The following is an 18665-nucleotide window of genomic DNA, read 5'->3' as shown; positions in this document are numbered from 1 at the left end:
TTCAAGAGAAGGAATTGGTTACAGAGGTATGGAAGGACTGGGAAGCACCAGGGTAAGCTTGTGGTAGTAATTGCAGGAAGCAATTCCTTTACCTGGAGATACAAAGGGGGAAGACTGGAGTTCCCAGAACTTAGACGTGTGGAGGAAAGGTCCTGTGGAGCTGATGCTCAGATCTCTGAAGGGAATCGCTGCTTGAATGCTGCTCCTAGCTCTGAAGGGCCTGAAGAGAGCGCGCATGTGGGAAGGAACAAGCTTTCTCCATCCTCTAGTTCCCCTGTTGTCCAGTCGTCTAAAAGCTGGAAAGAGGAGAATGTGGTTTGCAGAGCGTGAGCTCAGTATCTCTGGGCAGAGTATGGAAGAGTGGGTGTGGAGGGGAGAGGCAATTTATAAATTTAAGAGGCTGACCCAGTGCTCCCAGAGCCTTGGGAGGGCTGTCCAACTCAACTAGTGCAAGCCACAGAGGCCACAGGGTCGGGACTTAACTCTGCTGTGCCAACCGTGACTCTAGAACTTCACAAAGCACTTACAATAACTGGTATGAAGTAACAGCTGTTTTCTCCCTTTCTCTTAGAATATGAAATACTACCAGGGCATCCGGGCTGCTGTGAGCCGGGTGAAGGACAGAGGACAGAAGGCCTTGGTTCTTGACATTGGCACCGGCACAGGACTCTTGTCAATGATGGCGGTCACAGCTGGTGCCGACTTCTGCTATGCCATTGAGGTGAGCCACACTCTTCATGTGCATGTTCTGTGTCCTGTGTGGAAAGTCTCTTGTGTCCCTTGCACTCTCCCTGTCCGTTTCTTCACAGACATACATGGAGTGTTTGCTCCATGCCAAGTGCAGCGCCAGGTTCCGAGAACACAGAGATGAATCAGACACCATTCTTTCCTCCAGGAGCTCGTTTTCTTCCGTGAAAACGGTGATTCTCAGCCTTGACTGAATGTCAGAATCACCAAGGAGCTTTTAAAAAATTCTAATGCGTAGTCAGTCGTCCTGCACTCCCCCGCCCCCGATTTTAATTAATAGTTCTGGGATGTGACCTGAGCATTGGGACTTTTTAAAGTGCATCAAGGTTGAGCTCTACTGCCTTAAATGTCCTGACAGAGCTAGCTATCTTACTGCATTTACCCATAGTTTGGCAATCTGCCATTTCACTCCTTTAATAAAAATTAAAATTATTTTTCTGGTAATGCAAATAATAAGCTTCCCAGGTAGCATTAGTGGTAAAGAACCCGCCTGCCGATGCAGGAGATGCAAGAGACGCAGGTTGGATTCCTTGATCGGAGACACCCTGGAGCTGGAGGAGGGCACGGCAACCCACTCCAGTATTCTTGCCTGGAGAATCCCACGGACAGAGGATCTTGGTGGGTTATAGTCCATAGGATTGCAAGGAGTCAGACGAGATTGAAACAGCTTAGCACACATGCGTGCACACAATGTGACTAATGCATACCACTATAGGAAATTTGGTAAATAGAAAGAAGTGTATTGACTCCATATATAACTAACCATTGTTAAAATTTTGGTGTATTTTGCCCTACAATATTTGTTTCATGTGGTGATTAAGTTGCAGATGACAAAGTCCCCAAATAACAGTGGCTTAAACAGAAGTTTTTTGCTTTCTTCCTTAAAGTATAGGGGTCAGCACTCTAGGGTGTTCTGCCTAGACTCCTTCCAGCACCTGCCCCCCACCCCCATGTCTACAGGTTAGCCCTCGAGCTTATGGTCTAGAAGGGTGACAGTTTAGGCTGAGGGAATACCATGGTGTATTTGGGAACAGTGTTGTCCAGAGTTGTGGCAAATGGTGTCATGGTAAAAAAACCCAGAAAGGTAGATTGTAGCCAGACTCTGGAAGACCTGAGTGTCACATTAAACACTTTAATATCGTGAGTTAGGTGTTAATGGGCTTCAAGTTTCTGTGATAGTCCAATGATAGTGATAAGGTTGTGTGTGTGTGCGTGCACCCACGTGCAATTCTGTATACTTGTCTCAGGATTTCATTAAAATGATTAAGGGTCATTCTTTGCCTTTGGGGGCATCATCAAGGCTCTGAGCTGATACAGAGAAATCAGTATTTGAGGATAGTTGCCTTGATAGCCTCAAGTACATTTTATCTTCGTAAATGAAGAAGTCAAGATGCAGAGGTTAAAGTCTTAAGTCCCACAGCTAAAAAGTAGGAGGGCTAGACCTGGATCTTGGTCTTTTGGTTCCTAATTTGGTGCTCACTCCACACTGGTAGCTTTGATAGGACAGTGTATGTGTGAGAGAGAGAGAGAGTGCTAGTGTGAGTGTCTAGGGTGGAGGCAAGGATGCCATTGACTGGTAAGAGGAGTTCCTCTTTCCAGTAACTTATTTTATGGGAAAGACCCTGCATTTCATTTTGGACGTGTTACATATGAGACAGCTGTTGGGGCAGGAGCTGGTACCTTTGTGGACTGCTAATGAAAAATATAGGATGAGAACATACTTTTTGATAGAATTGGTAGAACTGTTTTCTTAGGTTTTTCCATATTTCCATCTCATTTACCTGGATTTCTAATTCTCTTGCTGTTCTGGCTTGTGATTCTCAGACCTCTTCCATTTGACTCTTCAGATCTTTATGGTGGCCTCCCAGTTTTTGCTCTAGGGAGTACTTGGTTGATTCTTTGGTCTTCCTGTCTTTGGATTGCCCTGTGGTTTGCAGCTCTGCCTGAACTGCATGGCAACAGGAAAGACAGGTCCAGAAGAATGAGTGAGAGAGAACCTGATGGTCCCTAGAGACAGGAATCTGAACCTTTTGAGGGTGGCGTGTACAGTGGATTCGGGACTTACTTGCTAAAGATATGACTGGTAAAGCTGGCAATGTAGGGGGTTGTCCAGGGAGAGAGAGTAAACTGAAAAGAGCAAAGGCGGGATGTGTTCAGGGGGCTGAGGGAACAAGAGTGGCCATGAAGTCAAGTCCAGACAGAAATTAAGAGATCCTAGAAGGCAGGTGCAGATGGCGTGGAAGCCATGAGAAAGGGAGTGATCAGCAAGTATGGATGTTACTAGAGCAGCACTATTAGAACTTTGTGATGGTGAAAATCTATGACTGTGCTGTCCAGTATTGTGGTCCCTAGCCACATGTGGCTGCTAAGTACTTGAAATGTGACTAGTAGGCCTGAGGAGCTGAAATTTTAAAATACTACTTAATTTTAATCCATTTACGTTTAAATAACTACATGTGCCTACTGTATTAGTACAGGTATGGAAATTAAGCAGAATGGGGACTGAGAAAGATGTGGGTTGGCAGCCAAGAGGTTATTGGTGACCCCCTTTAGGCAATATTTTCAGGAGAGTAGGGTTGAGGATTGGATGGAATATAAGAAATCACAGGCATTGTCTGCAGGCTTCTCTTTTAGTACATTTGAAAAGGAAGGAGTGCTGGGGAAGGTGTATTGGTTATAGTGACTTCTCTGGCAAAATGCCTTGAAAACCAAGCATGATCCTGGCTTCCTCATTTTCTTTCTCTTTTTTAAGGGCAAAAAGAACATTCCCAGGAATCTCTAGCAAACCTCTCCTTGGATATATCATTGACTAAAATAAGGTTAAATGCTGTTTAATTTATTTCATTTACCTGGCAAGAAAGATTCACTTGCTCTTAGACCAGGCAGTATATCCCTTGAAAGAAGATTAGTTCTCCAAACTGATTTGAGGGCTAGGGGAGAACACAGGATGATGATGTTGAAAAATCAGCTTCGGGCTTCATTCAGTAGTGTTTGAGGTGAGTTCTTGAGTTCTTGGTGGCTGAGGAAGAGGCTGTGAAGGACAGACTGCAGAGTCAGCAGAGGAGATGAATGATAAGGGGCAGGAGGGCTGAGAGGATGGTAAGAGCACGTGATACTTCTGGGGTGGAGACAGACTGATGGGTGAGAATTGAGGGTCTGAGGCCCTCCAACAACATCAAAACCATCAAACTAGAGCCTTGAGATAATTTGAAACAGATTGTGAAGGTTTTGTTACCCTACCTGAGCACATATTCTTTGTAGAAGTATATAGCATTTTCCTCTTGATCGTAATAGAAATATGCTTTTGTGGCAGAAAATGTAAGTGGATGCAGAAAAGGTCTTAGAAAAAAATGGAAATCTTGTCATTTTGACTGGTCACTTTATCATTTTCTAAAATCAAAATTATTTCTAAAATGCAAAAAGGCAAAATGGATGTCTGAGGAGACCTTACAAATAGCTTAGAAAAGAAGAGATGTGAAAGGCAAAGGAGAAAAGGAAAGATATACCCATCTGAATACAAAGTTCAAAGAATAAGAAAGCCTTCCTAAGTGAACAATGCAAGGAAAATAGAGGAAAACAATAGAATGGGAAAGACTAGAGATCTCTTCAAGAAAATTAGATACCAAGGGAACATTTCATGCACAGATGGGCACAATAAAGGACAGAAATGGTATGGACGTAACAGAAGCAGAAGACGTTAAGAAGAGATGGCAAGAATACATAGAACTATGCAAAAAGAGATCTTCATGACCCAGATGACCACGATGGCGTGATCATCCACCTAGAGCCAGACATCCTGGAATGTGAAGTCAAGTGGGCCTTAGGAAGCATCACTATGAGCAAAGCTAGTGGAGGTGATGGAATTCCAGTTGTGTTATTTCAAATCCTAAAAGATGACGCTGTGAAAGTCCTGCACTCCAAATGCCAGCAAATTTAGAAAACTCAGCAGTGGCCACAGAACTGAAAAAGGTCAGTTTTCATTCCAATCCCAAAGAAGGGCAATGCCAAAGAATGTTCAAACTACCACACAGTTGCACTCATCTCACACTCTAGCAAAGTAGTGCTCAAAATTTTCCAAGCCAGGTTTCAACAGTATGTGAACTGAGAACTTCCAGATGTTCAAGCTGGATTTAGAAAAGACAGAGGAACCAGAGATCAAATTGCCAGCATTCGCTACATCTTTGAAAAAGCAAGAGTTACAGAAAAACATCTACTTCTGCTTTTTGACTACACCAAGCGTTTTGACTGTGTGGATCACAACAAACTGGAACATTCTTCAAGAGATGGGAATACCAGACCACCTTACCTTCCACCTGAGAAATCTGTATGCAGCAGCAGTTAGAACCAGATATGGAACAACATACTGGTTCCAAATCGGGAAAAGAGTATGTCAAGGCTGTTTATTGTCACCCTGCTTATTTAACGTATATGCAGAGAACATCTGTGAAATGCAGGGCTGGATGAAGCACAAGCTGGAATCAAGATTGCTGGGAGAAATACCAATAACCTCAGATGTGCAGATGACACCATCCTTATGGCAGAAAGTGAAGAAGAACTAAAGCGCCTCTTGATGAAAGTGAAAGAGGAGAGTGAAAAAGTTGCCTTAAAACTCAACGTTCAGAAAGCTAAGATCATGGCATCTGGTCCCATCACTTCATGGCAAATAGATGGAGAAACAGTGGCTGACTATTTTGGGGGGCTCCAAAATCACTGCAGATGGTGACTGCAGCCATGAAATTAAAAAGACACTCGCTCCTTGAAAGAAAAGCTATGACCAACCTAGACAGCATATTAAAAAGCAGAGACATTGCTGACAAAGGTCTGTCTGGTCAAAGCTATGGTTTTCCCAGTAGTCATGTATGGATGTCAGAGTTGGACTATAAAGAAAACTGAGTGCCAAAGAATTGATGCTTTTGAACTGTGGTGTTGGAGAAGACTCTTGGGAGTTCCTTGGACTGCAGGAAGATCAAATCAGTCAATTTCCTGAATATTCAGGAAATGAGTCCTGAATATTCATTGGAAGGACTGATGCTGAAGCTGAAACTCCAATACTTAGATCACCTGATGTGAAGAATTGACTCACTGGAAAAGACTGATGCTGGGAAAGATTGAAGGCAGGTGGAGAAGGGGACAACAGAGGATAAGATGGTTGGGTGGCATCACCAACTTGAAGGACATGAGTTAGAGCAAGCTCTGGGAGTTAGTGATGGACAGGGAAGCCTGGCATGCTGCTGTTCATGGGGTTGTAAAGAGTCAGACACGACTGACCACCTGAGCTGAAAATTTCCTCTATGTGCGTATGGCTGCATCTGCATCTGTATGTTTCATGCAGTGATGTGGTTGGAGCTATGCAATCTAAATTGGGCAGGTGGGAAATTTAGAGATAGAGAAGCTTATGTTTAGGGACACATGAAGGGTTCAGGGAAGACTTCCTTCAGGAGGGGATTTATGCTGCCCTGAAAAGTTGGGTTTGCTTTGGCAGGTGGTAGTAGGGCAGAGAAGGCTCAGGCTTGCCTCCTGCCTGTACAGTGAGATGAGTGTGGCTGTAGCATTGGTAGTGCATGTGTGTAATGGGGGTGGTGGTGGGAGGGGAGGAAGGCTGGGTAAAAGTAAGGTGGTCCATAGTATGAAGGGCCTTAGATACCATAAGAAAATATAGGCTGTGTTCCACTAGCAATGGGGATTTGAGACAGTTTTGAGCAGGAGGGTAACATGCTCACACTTCATATCTACTATAGTTATAGTCTGACCTTCCTCTAGAGAGCATATCACTTCACATCCCAGGTCCCCAGTCATGGTTTTGTGAGGCACATCCCCTTTGCATCTCCCTCTAGCATAGCACTGATACCTGCCATCCTTACTAGGTGGTGCAGTTTCCTTGGAAGTCCCCTGCATCCCTCCTTTGCCTGACATGTAATGGGAACACCTAGCTGCAAGTTAAACCTAACAGAATCTCATCCTTTTGTATTCATTTCCATGACACACATTTGGAGATGCATTTAATTTACATAGGTGAAATCTTGTGTATTTAGATCAAAACAACCCAACAAAATATTTTACCTGTATCAAATGGTAACAAAGGTACATTTTTTGTATTCAGGAAGAAATTCCATAATGGAGGCCTCTTTTACTTCAAATCATAGGACCAGAATCAAGGTAAATGTTGCTAACCAGGTGTTCAGTTCAATTCCTCAGCCCTCTGGAAGCTGGGTCAAAAAGGACCCTCTCTGGAGATGACACTAAAAATCAGAGAGGCTCACAGGCCCCTGAGTCCAGCAAGAAGTCAAGAACATTAAACTACAGTTCAGTTCAGTTGCTCAGTCGTATCCGACTCTGTGACCCCGTGAACCGCAGCATGCCAGGCCTCCCTGTCCATCACCAACTCCCGGAGTCCACCCAAACCCATGTCCATCAAGTCGTTGATGCCATCCAACCATCTCACCCTCTGTCGTCCCCTTCTCCTGCCCTCCATCTTTCCCAGCATCAGGGTCTTTTCAAATGAGTCAGCTCTTTGCATCAGGTGGCCAAAGTATTGGAGTTTCAGCTTCAACATCAGTCCTTCCAGTGAACACCCAGGACTGATCTCCTTTAGGATGGACTGGTTGGATATCCTTGCTGTCAAAGGGACTCTCAAGAGTCTTCCAACACCACAGTTCAAAAGCATCAATTCTTCAGCACTCAGCTTTCTTTATAGTCCAACTCTCACATCCATACATGACTACTGGAAAAATGGGGTGTTAGGATATTCTTTAACTTACTGCTTATTTTTATTTGGATTTTCACTAATTTCTAGGTTTTCAAGCCTATGGCTGATGCTGCTGTGAAGATTGTGGAGAAAAACGGCTTCAGTGATAAGATTAAGGTTATCAATAAACATTCCACTGAGGTGACTGTAGGACCAGGTGAGAGCAACACATCTTGTGACTAAAGCTTTGCTTGCTCTTGTGGGAGAGAGAAAAAGGTTTATTCCAATTTCTGGGAGAGACATACCCAGGTAATTGCACAGAATTGAGACTTCTCCATGTGCTGGTCTGAAGATAAGCACTTCTCTCTTAGTTTATTTCTCCACTAATTAAAATAAATGAGGAATAAGTAAACCAGAGCTAATCAAGTATACGAGTGTTGATGTAAACAAATGAAACCTGTTGCTTAAGCAAGTTGAAATACTTGTCTGGCTCAATTTATCTGGTTTTGAGTTTTATTAGACAGAAGCAAAACAGTAAAAGGTTGACAGTGAGAGGTTCGCTTAGTTCCAGTATCTGGTCTCAGTATCCAGTGTAAGATATTTGCCTGTGTAGCTTGGTCTTCAGATTTTCAGAATATTTTTTATAGTCTGGGAATTTGAATCAGACTTTTGACATTTCGCATGCTACTGATACTGGGAGAGCACAGTGAAAAAGATTTACAAGAGAAACTTCTAGCATGAGGTTATGGGTATTAACATGCAGTATTTTAAAAGAAGCATCTACCTAAATTCAGCATTTTTCTCGCATTTGAAAAGCATTTTTTTATGGAAGATCTGGAACGTGCACAAAAGAAGGGATTGATATTCCCTTTATTTATTTTTAAAGTGTACCATACATACAAAAGAGTGCACAGATGATCCCATTTTTAATCAACATTACTGAGGTACGATTTTTTGATTTATTTATTTGGCCACACCACATGGCTTGTGGGATCTTAGTTCCCTGACCAGGGATTGAACGCGGGCCCTCAGCAGTGAAAGTACAGAGTCTTAACCACTGGCTGCTAGGGAATTTCCTATTGAGGTATAATTTATATAAAGTGGATTCACCCATTTGAAGGGTATAGTTTCAGTTTTAACAAATGTAAACACAGTTGTCACCACTTCTACCATCAAGATACTAGAATGTCTCCTTCGTGCCCAAAGGGATTCCTCATGATCCTTTACAGGCATTCCACCTGTATCTGTGGCCCTAGGCGCTCACTGATCTGCTTTCTCCATTATAGATTAGATTCACCTCTTCTAGAATTTTGAGTGAAATTGTAGTGTGTACTTTTCTGTGTCTGCTTTCTTTTCTGTAGTACAGTGTTTTTGAGTTTTGTCCAGTGTGTTATGTATGAAGTGTTCATTTCTTTCTGTTAGTGAGCATCACTTCATGTGGATACATTCCATAATCTGTTCGTTCCTTTACCTACTGATGGACATGGGTAGTTTCCTGGATGGGTCTTTTGGTTCACCGATCCCTTTTTCTACAGTGTCTGATCTGCTGTCAAGCACATCTAGTGAACTTTTCATTTCTGATACTGTATTTTCATCTTTAAAATTTCCTTTGTGATTTTGTTTTATAACTTCTGTTGTTCTTACGTGTTCGTGTGTTCCTTTAAATAGTTAGCAGATTTATATTAGCTGTTTTAACATCCCTTCTATTCCACTGCCTGTCTTTGTCTTTTCTGGGTTTCTTGTTTTGACTCATTTTTACCCTGGTTCTGGGTCCTGTTTTCCTTCTTTGCCTGTCTAGTAATTTTTATTCAGATGTTGTGTATATTGGGAGATTTACATTGGTAAGTGCTGAGTTTTGTTGTCTTCCCTTAAAAGCTTTGTCTGGCATGCAGTTGGGTTTCTTGCAGATCAGGTTGATCCTTACAAGGCTTATTTTTAAGCTTTGTTGGTACAGGCTTAGGATAGCTTTAAGACAGGGTTTCTTACTTGCAGCACTGTTGACATTGTGGGTTTAGTAATTCTTTGCTGGGAAAGTGGTCCTGCGCATTGTGGAATGTTTACTCCTGGCCTCTTAACTGGTGGAAGCTCATAGCATCTCCTTCCTCAGCACCATTTGTGCCTATCAGAAACGTCTCCAGGTATTGCCAAATGGGCCAGGTGTGGGGTGTGTGCGTGCAAAATCTCACCCTGCTGAGAACCCCTGCTCTAGAGCTGCTTCGGCTATACTAGTACAGTGTGACCTTTCTGGGGTCTCTGCTGAGTGCCTGGGTCATGGCTGATCAGAATGTTGCTAGAATGTTGCTCAGTCCACTGAGCTCTGACAGTTGTTCAGCTTATAGCTACATGGTCATCCTTTGCCCAGCCTTCTAGAGGCTTACCCTGTGTGTGTGTGTGTGTGTGTGTGTGGATATATTTAGCAAGAGACATGAGGGGAGCCTTGTGCACATTTCTGAAGCCCTCTTCCCATGTAGCTTCCTGTCTGACTCTCTCCTTTGCACATTCCAGCTGCCTCCACCCCCCTGAACTTGGCTCTGCTGTCTCATCCAGCAAGACACTTTGCTTGGCTTCTCTATGTGAACAAAGGTCTGGAAAGTGCCCGCCGGCTGGGAGCCAGGGCAGTAGGGATTCACTCGATTTCCTGCTGTTCAGTGTCCCAAAACACTTGTTTTATAGATTTTGCCGTGTTTTCTAGTTGATTATGATGATACATAAGTCTGAACCTAGTTACTCCATTTTGACCCGAGGTGGAGAACATGTGCCATGTCACTTATTCTGTGCCCTGTCCTGTGCCACCTTCAGGCTGTGTGTTGTTCACACACACAGCTTTCTTAATATCTTTCTATGTAGTGATTTTAACCCCAATAATGAAATAATTATGTAATTATGTATTTAACATTTCTGTTGCCACACAGCTGAAGCATCCTGAGCTCATGGGCTGTGTGATCTTACTAATTATTCCATTCCATGACTTGGCACAGGGCCTGGCACATGGAAGAATTCAGTCATATTTGTTTAGTGAGTAGACTGTCAACTTTGCTTGGTCCTTAACCCGTGGTAAATGGGAAACACTGCAGCTTTGATACTGCTGCAGTTCAGGCCTTCCGAAAACTCTCTCTTGCCAGGTCTCAGGGACGTCTCCCAGTTTTTGTTCTCCTTTGCAGCTTCCTTCCTACTCCCAAATGCTTATTTCCAAGCTTCTGTTCTGATCTCTTTTAAAAAACATCATCTGGGTTTGTTACCTGTTCCCCCGAGATGGATTACGCACCAAGATTTGTAGTGTCTGACTTGGGGCGGCATTTGTTCGTCCATCTAGTCCTTTGGTGAAAATGTCTGGGTGGGGGTAACTGCCCCCACTCAGGCTCCCCCTGCATGTCTGTCCCCTTCTACAGTAGCATTCACAGGCTCTCAAGAAGTATTTCTTGAAATCCATTGGATCATAAAGCTTGATCTTTGAAGCAGATTTGGACAGTAAATCATTTTAAGTTACATAATTGGCTTAAAAAGTATTCAGAAGGTATAATTGTCAGGGCTTGGTGATTGATTGGGATGTAGGGTGACAAAGAGGTAGGGTTCAAGCATTTAGCTGACGTTTGTTGACTGTTTTGGGGTGCTGCTAGGCATTGTTTTAGGCCCTGGGGTGCAGAGGTCACCAGGCCAGTCAGGGAACCATCCTGGAGCTGGCCAGTGATGCCCATGTTTCAGGACTGTGTGATTGGTGGTGCCATTCATTGAGCAGAAACATTGGGCAGAGAAGCACGTGTGTGCAAGTGGGTTGGTCAGCTTAGTTTGGGACAGTGTATTTCACTTGGAATCTCCCTTGATATCAGAGAGAATGGGCAGTGACTTGGAGGGTGGTCTGTGTGCCTGGAGATAGAAATTTCTTCTCAGCCTCTCTTCATGTCATTACTGCACCCATGTACTTCACAGGAACTGGACAGGCTTACCTTTGTTATCTAATTATCACCACCATGTGAAGTAGATCTCATGACCAACCCCTCTTTTACAGATGAGGTGACTGATGGTCAGGACTGAGGTTCAAGGTTAGAAAGTGGGATCCAGGCCCAGGTCTCTATGACTCAAGGCTCATGCTCTCTCTGTTACACTTGCCTTTGAACTCTTAATGCTGTTCTTCTCTTGCATCACCCGTCCTTGTCCTCTGTGTAGGGAAGATGAGTGGGCTTTGTCAAATTATAATTCATGAGCCATTAGGAGTATTTACAGTTAATTTTCCATGATGAATACCCCTTCCAAAGTCAGTTTTGTTTCGGCTCATTAAAAATTGTAATTGTAGAAGTAACATTATGTTGTATTATGAAGGTTTAAAAAGTAGAAAAGCAGAAAGACCTTCCATAATCCTGCTATCCAAAAAAACTTATTTAGGGGATTGTTTGGCAGCAAGAAACTAACTTGATTCAGGGAGATTTAATATAATGAACTGGGGCCTCTGAGTTCTAGATCTCAGTTGTATCTTTGGGTATCAATGGAATCAACCTCTCTCTTACTTTGATTTTTTTCTCCTTCTCTGCAGCCCAGAAATATTTGAAGTACCAGCATTCAGTCTGTGCTTTTCAAATCATTTTTACTAATTTAATAGTTAATAGTTTAATTGTTTGTATCTCCAATTTGCTAATAAAAATGAAAACATTTTCATATAGTTGATTGATTTGCTTTCTATTTTGAATTCTCTGTATTTTTGCTTGGTGTTCTTTTGGAATGTTTGTAGGTTTTTTTGTTTGTCTGTTTTAAATCAGTTTTATGAGCCCCTTGCAATATTAAATAGAAAATTTGAAAGAGTAGTATAGTGAACACCCCTGTTCTCTTAATCAGTTGTTGGCATTTTGACATATACATGCATACCAAGGTGGATTTTATTTTTTTTCTGAACTGTTGAAAGTCAGTTGCAGACATGATGACACTTCTAAACACTTTAGCATATGTGTGCGCTTTCAGTTATAATGACCTATTAACCTTTTTTTTTTTTTACATATTTGTTGTAAATATTTGCTCTAATCTGTTGCTTGCTTCTGACTCTTCCCTTGTGTTTCTCAGATGGTGACATGCCATGCCGTGCCAACATCCTGATCACGGAGCTATTTGACACGGAACTGATTGGGGAGGGAGCCCTGCCCTCCTATGAGCATGCACACAGGCACCTCGTGCAGGTAGGGGATTGACGGCCTCCCTTGGGCAAATTAGTGTGATCTCACATGGCTCTTATCACTGCACAATACTCTGCACAGCCCCAGCCCCAGTACCTCTCTGTATCCCCTAGGGCACCCTTTGATTCCTACGAGATTTTGGTTCTCAGTCATGACTTCCTCTTGAATGCTGAGTTTTAGTAGGTTAGAGTCAAAAGACTAGAAACTATCTTAATATTCCATTCAACAAGCATTCTTATACTGTGTGTAAGGTCTGCTAGCATCCAGGGAGAAGTATAAGATGTCCTTCGTGCTTCTAAGATCCACACCAGTCAACAGTGGTGAGGACTTAATGGGCCAAATGGAGAGGTAGGCAGAAGCACTGCTGATGTTTGGTTTAAGGCCAGTGGAAAAAGTCACGGGTCAGGAGCGAGATGAGGGCCTGCGTGGGGAGGGTGGAATCTGGGAAGGTGCTGAGGAAAAGGAGAGATGTCCAAGGCAGAGGACCTGTTTAGTGGGCAGTGAGAGCACCGGTCTGTGGTTCTTGTAAGCTCACAGTGGAGAATGGGTAGAGGATAGAAGGCCTTGAATGCCGGGCTGTTGCTAACCTTGAGTGGTGATAGCCTTTGACAGTTGTTTTGAGAAGGGAAAGATATACTGAACATGTTAGTTCAGAGACGTTGGCCTCGTTTTTTTATGAACATAAATGGGGAGGTAGAGACTGAGGCAGAGGCCAGCTGGGAAGTCATGGTTGTTTGCTGCTTCTGCATACATATGGGCAGCATTCTATCATGAACCTGTAACTGTCCTAGGCTGAAACTCTCTTTGGGGGTCCTTAAGGCCCCTGAAGAGAGGAAGGAGGCTCCTCCCAATACAGTTGGGGCCAGAGTTCACATTGCTCACACGGTCAGCATGTGAGGTAATTGTCCTGCAGATTGCCATACTGTGTGAGATGTCTCGTCATTTCCAAAATACAGAATTCTGTGTTTGAAATTATTTTTTCTCTACATTAAAGCCATCAATTAGATGAATCCCTGAAATAGAGAACAAGGATGTTTAGAGTTATGTTAATGTTGTCCAGTTTGTCTTTCTCTGATTCATCTCATAATTAAAAGGTGCACTAGCAGCTATCAGCTTCCTCTCCCAGTTGGCCCATAGCAGCCAGGTGTTTGCTGTCCACTCTAATCATTGTCCCTATCTGCCCAGCCTGAACTTGAAGGAGCTATGGCATCATGGTCCTTGTCCCTCTTCCTGCCACATTGGAGGTCATGAAACTGGGGCATCTGACAGGCCGTGTGGTGTTGCAGTGGTCCAGGAATTGGTCTCAGAAGACACCTTTATTGGTGCCTTTGTTTTGCTGGGCCCTTTTTAGGTACCAAGAATATGAAGGTGAGCTCCTGGCAAGGCAGATAGGTGGGCAGATGGTCACAGTACGGTTTGAGGTCCATTCTGATGGTGGATGGTGGGGTGAGGTCTTGCCCACCCTGGTGGGGGAGGATGGGGAGACCCCTATTGCTTGGTGTGTAGAGGGTGTCGGATGAATGTGTTGGAGGGAAACTGGATGAGGGACTGCAGCCACAGCCAAGTCGGCAGTGCCCAGTGAGGCCAGGAGGTCAGGTCTGTTGAGGATGGACACTTGGCTACTGGGCTGTGCCATAAGAAGGTTCTAGTGTTTGGGTGAGAGCTGCGCTGAAGGGAAGCTCTGAGCCTAGTGCTAGGATTTCTGTTTAACAGGAAGACTTAGACTCTTTCTTCAAAGTCTGTGTGGGAGTTAATCAGCATGATGACAATTAAGGTTTATTTTTGAAATATTCAAGAGTGTCAGGTAACTAGGAACTTAGCTGACATAAATCATCTTAGAAATAATGTGTGTTCTTTCTGCAGTCTAGTTTCTTCCTTTCCCAAGGGCTTTGGGCTGAAAACAGTTCACTGTCCTAATAGTGATAAGGCATTAGATGTTACTAAACTTGCCTTGTATTAGGGAATAAATCTCTTTTGCTCAATGAGAATTGCTGTGGGTCAGTGTAACTGGTTATTTTTTTGTTCTTTTGTTATACTTTTTGAATATAAACTTAGGCAAATTGTGAAGCAGTGCCTCACAGAGCAACCGTCTATGCACAGCTGGTAGAGTCCAGGAGGATGTGGTCATGGAATAAGCTGTTTCCCATCCGTGTTCAGACCAGCCGTGGAGAGCGGGTCATCATCCCCCCCTTGGAACTGGAGAGATGCCCTGGCGCGCCCTCTGTCTGCGACATTCAGCTAAACCAGGTGTCACCTGCTGACTTCACCGTCCTCAGCGACGTGCTGCCTATGTTCAGGTACCAAGGAGCCACCTAGGGTCATGGCGCTTGGAGACACTTGGTGGAATTGGGTCTTTGGCAGTCGTTCTTGTATTCATTTTGACATCAGGAGTCCATTGCAAACAAGTCTCATTGCAGATGAGGTCACCATAAAAGCTTAAAAATGGACTGTGTGAGCTTAAAATCTGCCTCAGTTCCCGAATGTTCTTTACAGTGTGGACTTCAGCAAGCAAGTCAGTAGCTCAGCAGCCTGCCATAGCAGGCAGTTTGAACCGCTAGTGTCTGGCCGAGCTCAGGTGGTTCTCTCCTGGTGGGACATTGAAATGGACCCTGAGGGGAAGATCAAGTGCACCATGGCCCCCTTCTGGGCACACTCAAATCCAGAGGAGCTCCAGGTAAGAGGCAGGAACTGAACACATTTTCATGGAAATCAGCAAGTTGTCATCCACTTTTGGTCCTGGGAAAGGAGCATGTTGGGTCTTAGATTCACAAACATTCACAGACAGAAGGGACTGAGTTCATGGCCAGCACCCGTGGTCACAGTGAACCACAGGGCAGCTTTTGTGTGCTGGCTCTCCTGTGTCTTGGCACAGCCACTGTTAGACCTGGCCCCTAGAGTAATCCCAGGGGACCTCAGATTAGCTTGCAGTAGAGAACTACCCTGGGAGATACAAACTCAGGGAGATAGTGAAGGACAGAGGGGCCTGGCGTGCTGCAGTCCTCAGGGTTGCAAAGAATCAGACCCAACTTAGCAGCTGAACAGCAGAGAACAACAGCCTGTCTGCAGCCTCATTTTCTCTGACCTTAAAATCTACCTTCAGTTCAATGGAAAGTGGAGAGGATGTGACGTACAGAAAAGGAAATACAAATTTTATTCCATATTTTATTCCTCTTTAATGTGTGGAAAGATGTTCAGCCTCACTCATAAGAACCATGCAGATTTAAAATGCAATGAAATACCATTTTTTACCTGTTAGTGAATAAAGTTCAGAGTCTGCAGACTATTGGTGGAGCCGTAGGGCAGAGTGGGAAAATGATGGTCAGAGCGTCAGTGCAGTGAGGATGGAAAGTGACGCCACTTCTAAATATTTAGGCTCTGGTTGGATCTGCATATGTTTAGCATGGCATGTGTACTGGGATGCTCACTGCAGCCCTACTCTAATGGAGAAGACTGGAACAGCCTAGAGGCCACCAGCAGGGACTAGCTAAGTCAGTTTCCCTGCATGCTCAGAGGGCAAGGTGGCTCTCTCTGCCCTGGTGTGGAACTGTCTCAAGGATAGATCAAGTGAAACAACGAGAGGTACAGAATAGTGCGTGTAGTGCGATCGTGGGGAAAAAATGTATGTGTTTCTGAGTGTATATGTGTGGTGTGTGTATGTGAGGGTATCTTTGGAGGAATTCACAGAAATTGGTAAAAAAAAAAAAAAAAAAACGTTGCTTCTGGGAAAGGGACTGAGGTTAGGGATGGAAAGGAGGCTTACTTTTCACTCCACGAGCCTTTTATATCTTTTGAATTTTCTTTCATGTGCATGTTATCCACCCCTTTATACACACTGGAGCTTCCCAGGTGGCACTAGTGGTAAATTATCCACTTGCCAGTGCAGAAGACACAACAGGCTTGAGTTTGATCGCTGGGTCAGGAAGATCCCCTGGAGTAGGAAGTGGCAACCCATGTCAGTATTCTTGCCTGGAAAATACCATGGACAGAGAAGCCTGGTGGGCTGCAGTCCCCTGGGGCTGCAAAGAGTCGGAGACGACTGAGCGACTGACGGGGAAGAAAGTGGGAAAGATGCTTTAGAGCCAAGGAATCAAATCTTCCCTCTACCTGGGAGGCCTTGGGCACCATCCTCCGTGTATTCTGATTTCAGTTACCACTTGCTGGGCACTGGCTTTGTTTTAATTGCTCAGCTGATGGTTCTGGGTGTACACATAGTGACTTCATGGAAGGCCTTAGCATCTCCCCAAGTTGCTGAGTTCCTGCTTAGGCCACAGGGTCATGACTGCTGCGGGATTTCAGTCAGTCCTCTTGGGCCCTGAGCTGCCCCAGCTTGATTCTTCATAGCCTCAGTCCACTGCAGGCTGAGTCTGTGTGTGTGTGTGTGGTATGGGTTGGGGGTGGGGGAGAATTCTCCCACAGAATTCAGATCAGCACTGGGCTGCTTTCTTCTTCAGGAGTGTGGTAGTTGCAATACTAGCATAAGAATTTCATAAAAATGTTAACGATTCTCATTTGCATATCTTCAGAGTGTTCCTATGTGTAGTTTCTCCTTGAAGGCTCATATAAGACCCCTTGGGTAAGCACAGAGAGCATGGCCCAGTGCGGGGAGCAGGACCTCTTGTCTAGGCTGCAGTGGTGGGTGCTTGTCCCCAGGTCTCCTGGCTGTGAGGCTTGTGTCCTCCCTCTGCCAGTGGTGACTTTGGGACTGTTTCGAGTTTGAAGAGCTGCTAATGAATCTCTCTCAGGACTTCACTGAGCTGCCCTTGATCAGCCTCAGACAGTGGCTTCTGTCACAGCTCTTTAGCATTCGGACCTGGGAGTCTGGTGTGTGGGAAGGACATGGTGACAGGGAAGTATCGCGGGAGCCCGGGAGGGGTCAGGGAGAGCATAGTAAAGGATGAATAACAAGTTTTAGAGAATCTTTTTTTCCCCTCCTCCTCGTTACTGTTTATTATCCCCAGAGTGTATCTGGTTAGATTTGATTCCTAGCTTTTTCCTTCAGGGGTTTCCCTTGTGGCTCAGCTCATAAGGAATCCACCTGCAATGCAGGAGACCTGGGTTCCATCCCTGAGTTGGAAAGATCCCCTGGAGAAAGGAAAGGCTACCCACTCCAGTTTTCTGGCCTGGAGAATTCCATGGACTGTATGGGGTTGCAAAGAGTCAGACATGACTGAAGAGTCAGACGCACTGAGTGACTTTCACCTTCAAATAGACATCTTAGAGAGGAATGGCATTGACCAGACTTTACGTTAAATTCAAGACTGAGTAGGATAAACTGGGGGGGAAAAAACGCAGCAAGAGAGTTGTAAGTTAAGTTTCATTTGAAGCCAAGTGAGGATTGTAGCCTCTAAGATAGCTCTGAGGAGCTGCTCCGAAGGAGGAGGAGGAGTGTGTGTGTGTGTGTATGTGTGAGTGTGTGTTTGTGTGTGTGAAGATCAGAAGATATGTGATTTTAATGAAAGGGAGATAACTTGCAATTAAGTACACATTCTGGCAGAGGGTTGTTGTTAGTCATCAGGTGCAGGTATCTCTGTTAATGAATTTAGTGCTTTTCTGGATATGAGAATATACAAGAAATTGGATTCATAAGATTTTCTGAAAATAACTGTCTGAAACCCTGTTCTGTGAGTTTTTCCCAGAGCACTGGCTCTCTCATTCCTGATTTCTACCCTAAACTCCTTTCAGGATATGTTGACAGTAGGGACTGCAGTGGCTAGTTACTTCGTTATTATAGAACCAGTGGTAAACAAACAATGTTTAGTTGCTAAATGCCCTCCTGAGAAGTGGTGCTGGCTATTTTTTCAATTTTTTATTTTGAAAATTTTGAATCCATAAAATAAGTGAAAACGAACATCAGTATGCCCTCTACTTCAGTTGACCAGTTGTCAGTGTTTACCATATTTGCATTATCCCTCCCTCCTTCCAATTCCACCCCTTCCCCCTCCGCCCCAACACACACATAGGGCAGGGGCTGGAGTCCTCTCATCTGAGCCCACCCTAAAGACCACTGCTATCAGCTACATTCCGTCTTCCTAAAGCCAGCAGTATTCCATGAAGTTTTCGGGCCTTTAGCATTT

General features: G+C 44.2%; 1 protein-coding gene across 5 annotated transcripts in view; it reads left to right on the top strand.

Annotated features, from left to right (window-relative positions):
• The window catches only part of PRMT7 (protein arginine methyltransferase 7), a 48317-nt gene that overhangs the window by 20167 nt on the left and 9485 nt on the right, over window positions 1-18665 (top strand). For all 5 annotated transcript variants that reach the window (XM_040253274.1, XM_040253276.1, XM_040253273.1 and 2 more), the window contains 5 exons: window positions 572-721; window positions 7541-7649; window positions 12482-12594; window positions 14647-14888; window positions 15085-15265. In XM_040253274.1, coding sequence (XP_040109208.1) covers window positions 572-721; window positions 7541-7649; window positions 12482-12594; window positions 14647-14888; window positions 15085-15265 — 795 coding nt within the window. The remainder of the gene's footprint in view (window positions 1-571; window positions 722-7540; window positions 7650-12481; window positions 12595-14646; window positions 14889-15084; window positions 15266-18665) is intronic.

The sequence above is a fragment of the Oryx dammah genome, unplaced genomic scaffold, assembly GCF_014754425.2.
Source record: "Oryx dammah isolate SB20612 unplaced genomic scaffold, SCBI_Odam_1.1 HiC_scaffold_13, whole genome shotgun sequence".
Classification (NCBI taxonomy): domain Eukaryota; kingdom Metazoa; phylum Chordata; class Mammalia; order Artiodactyla; family Bovidae; genus Oryx; species Oryx dammah.
This window is presented reverse-complemented; position numbering and strand designations above follow the sequence as displayed.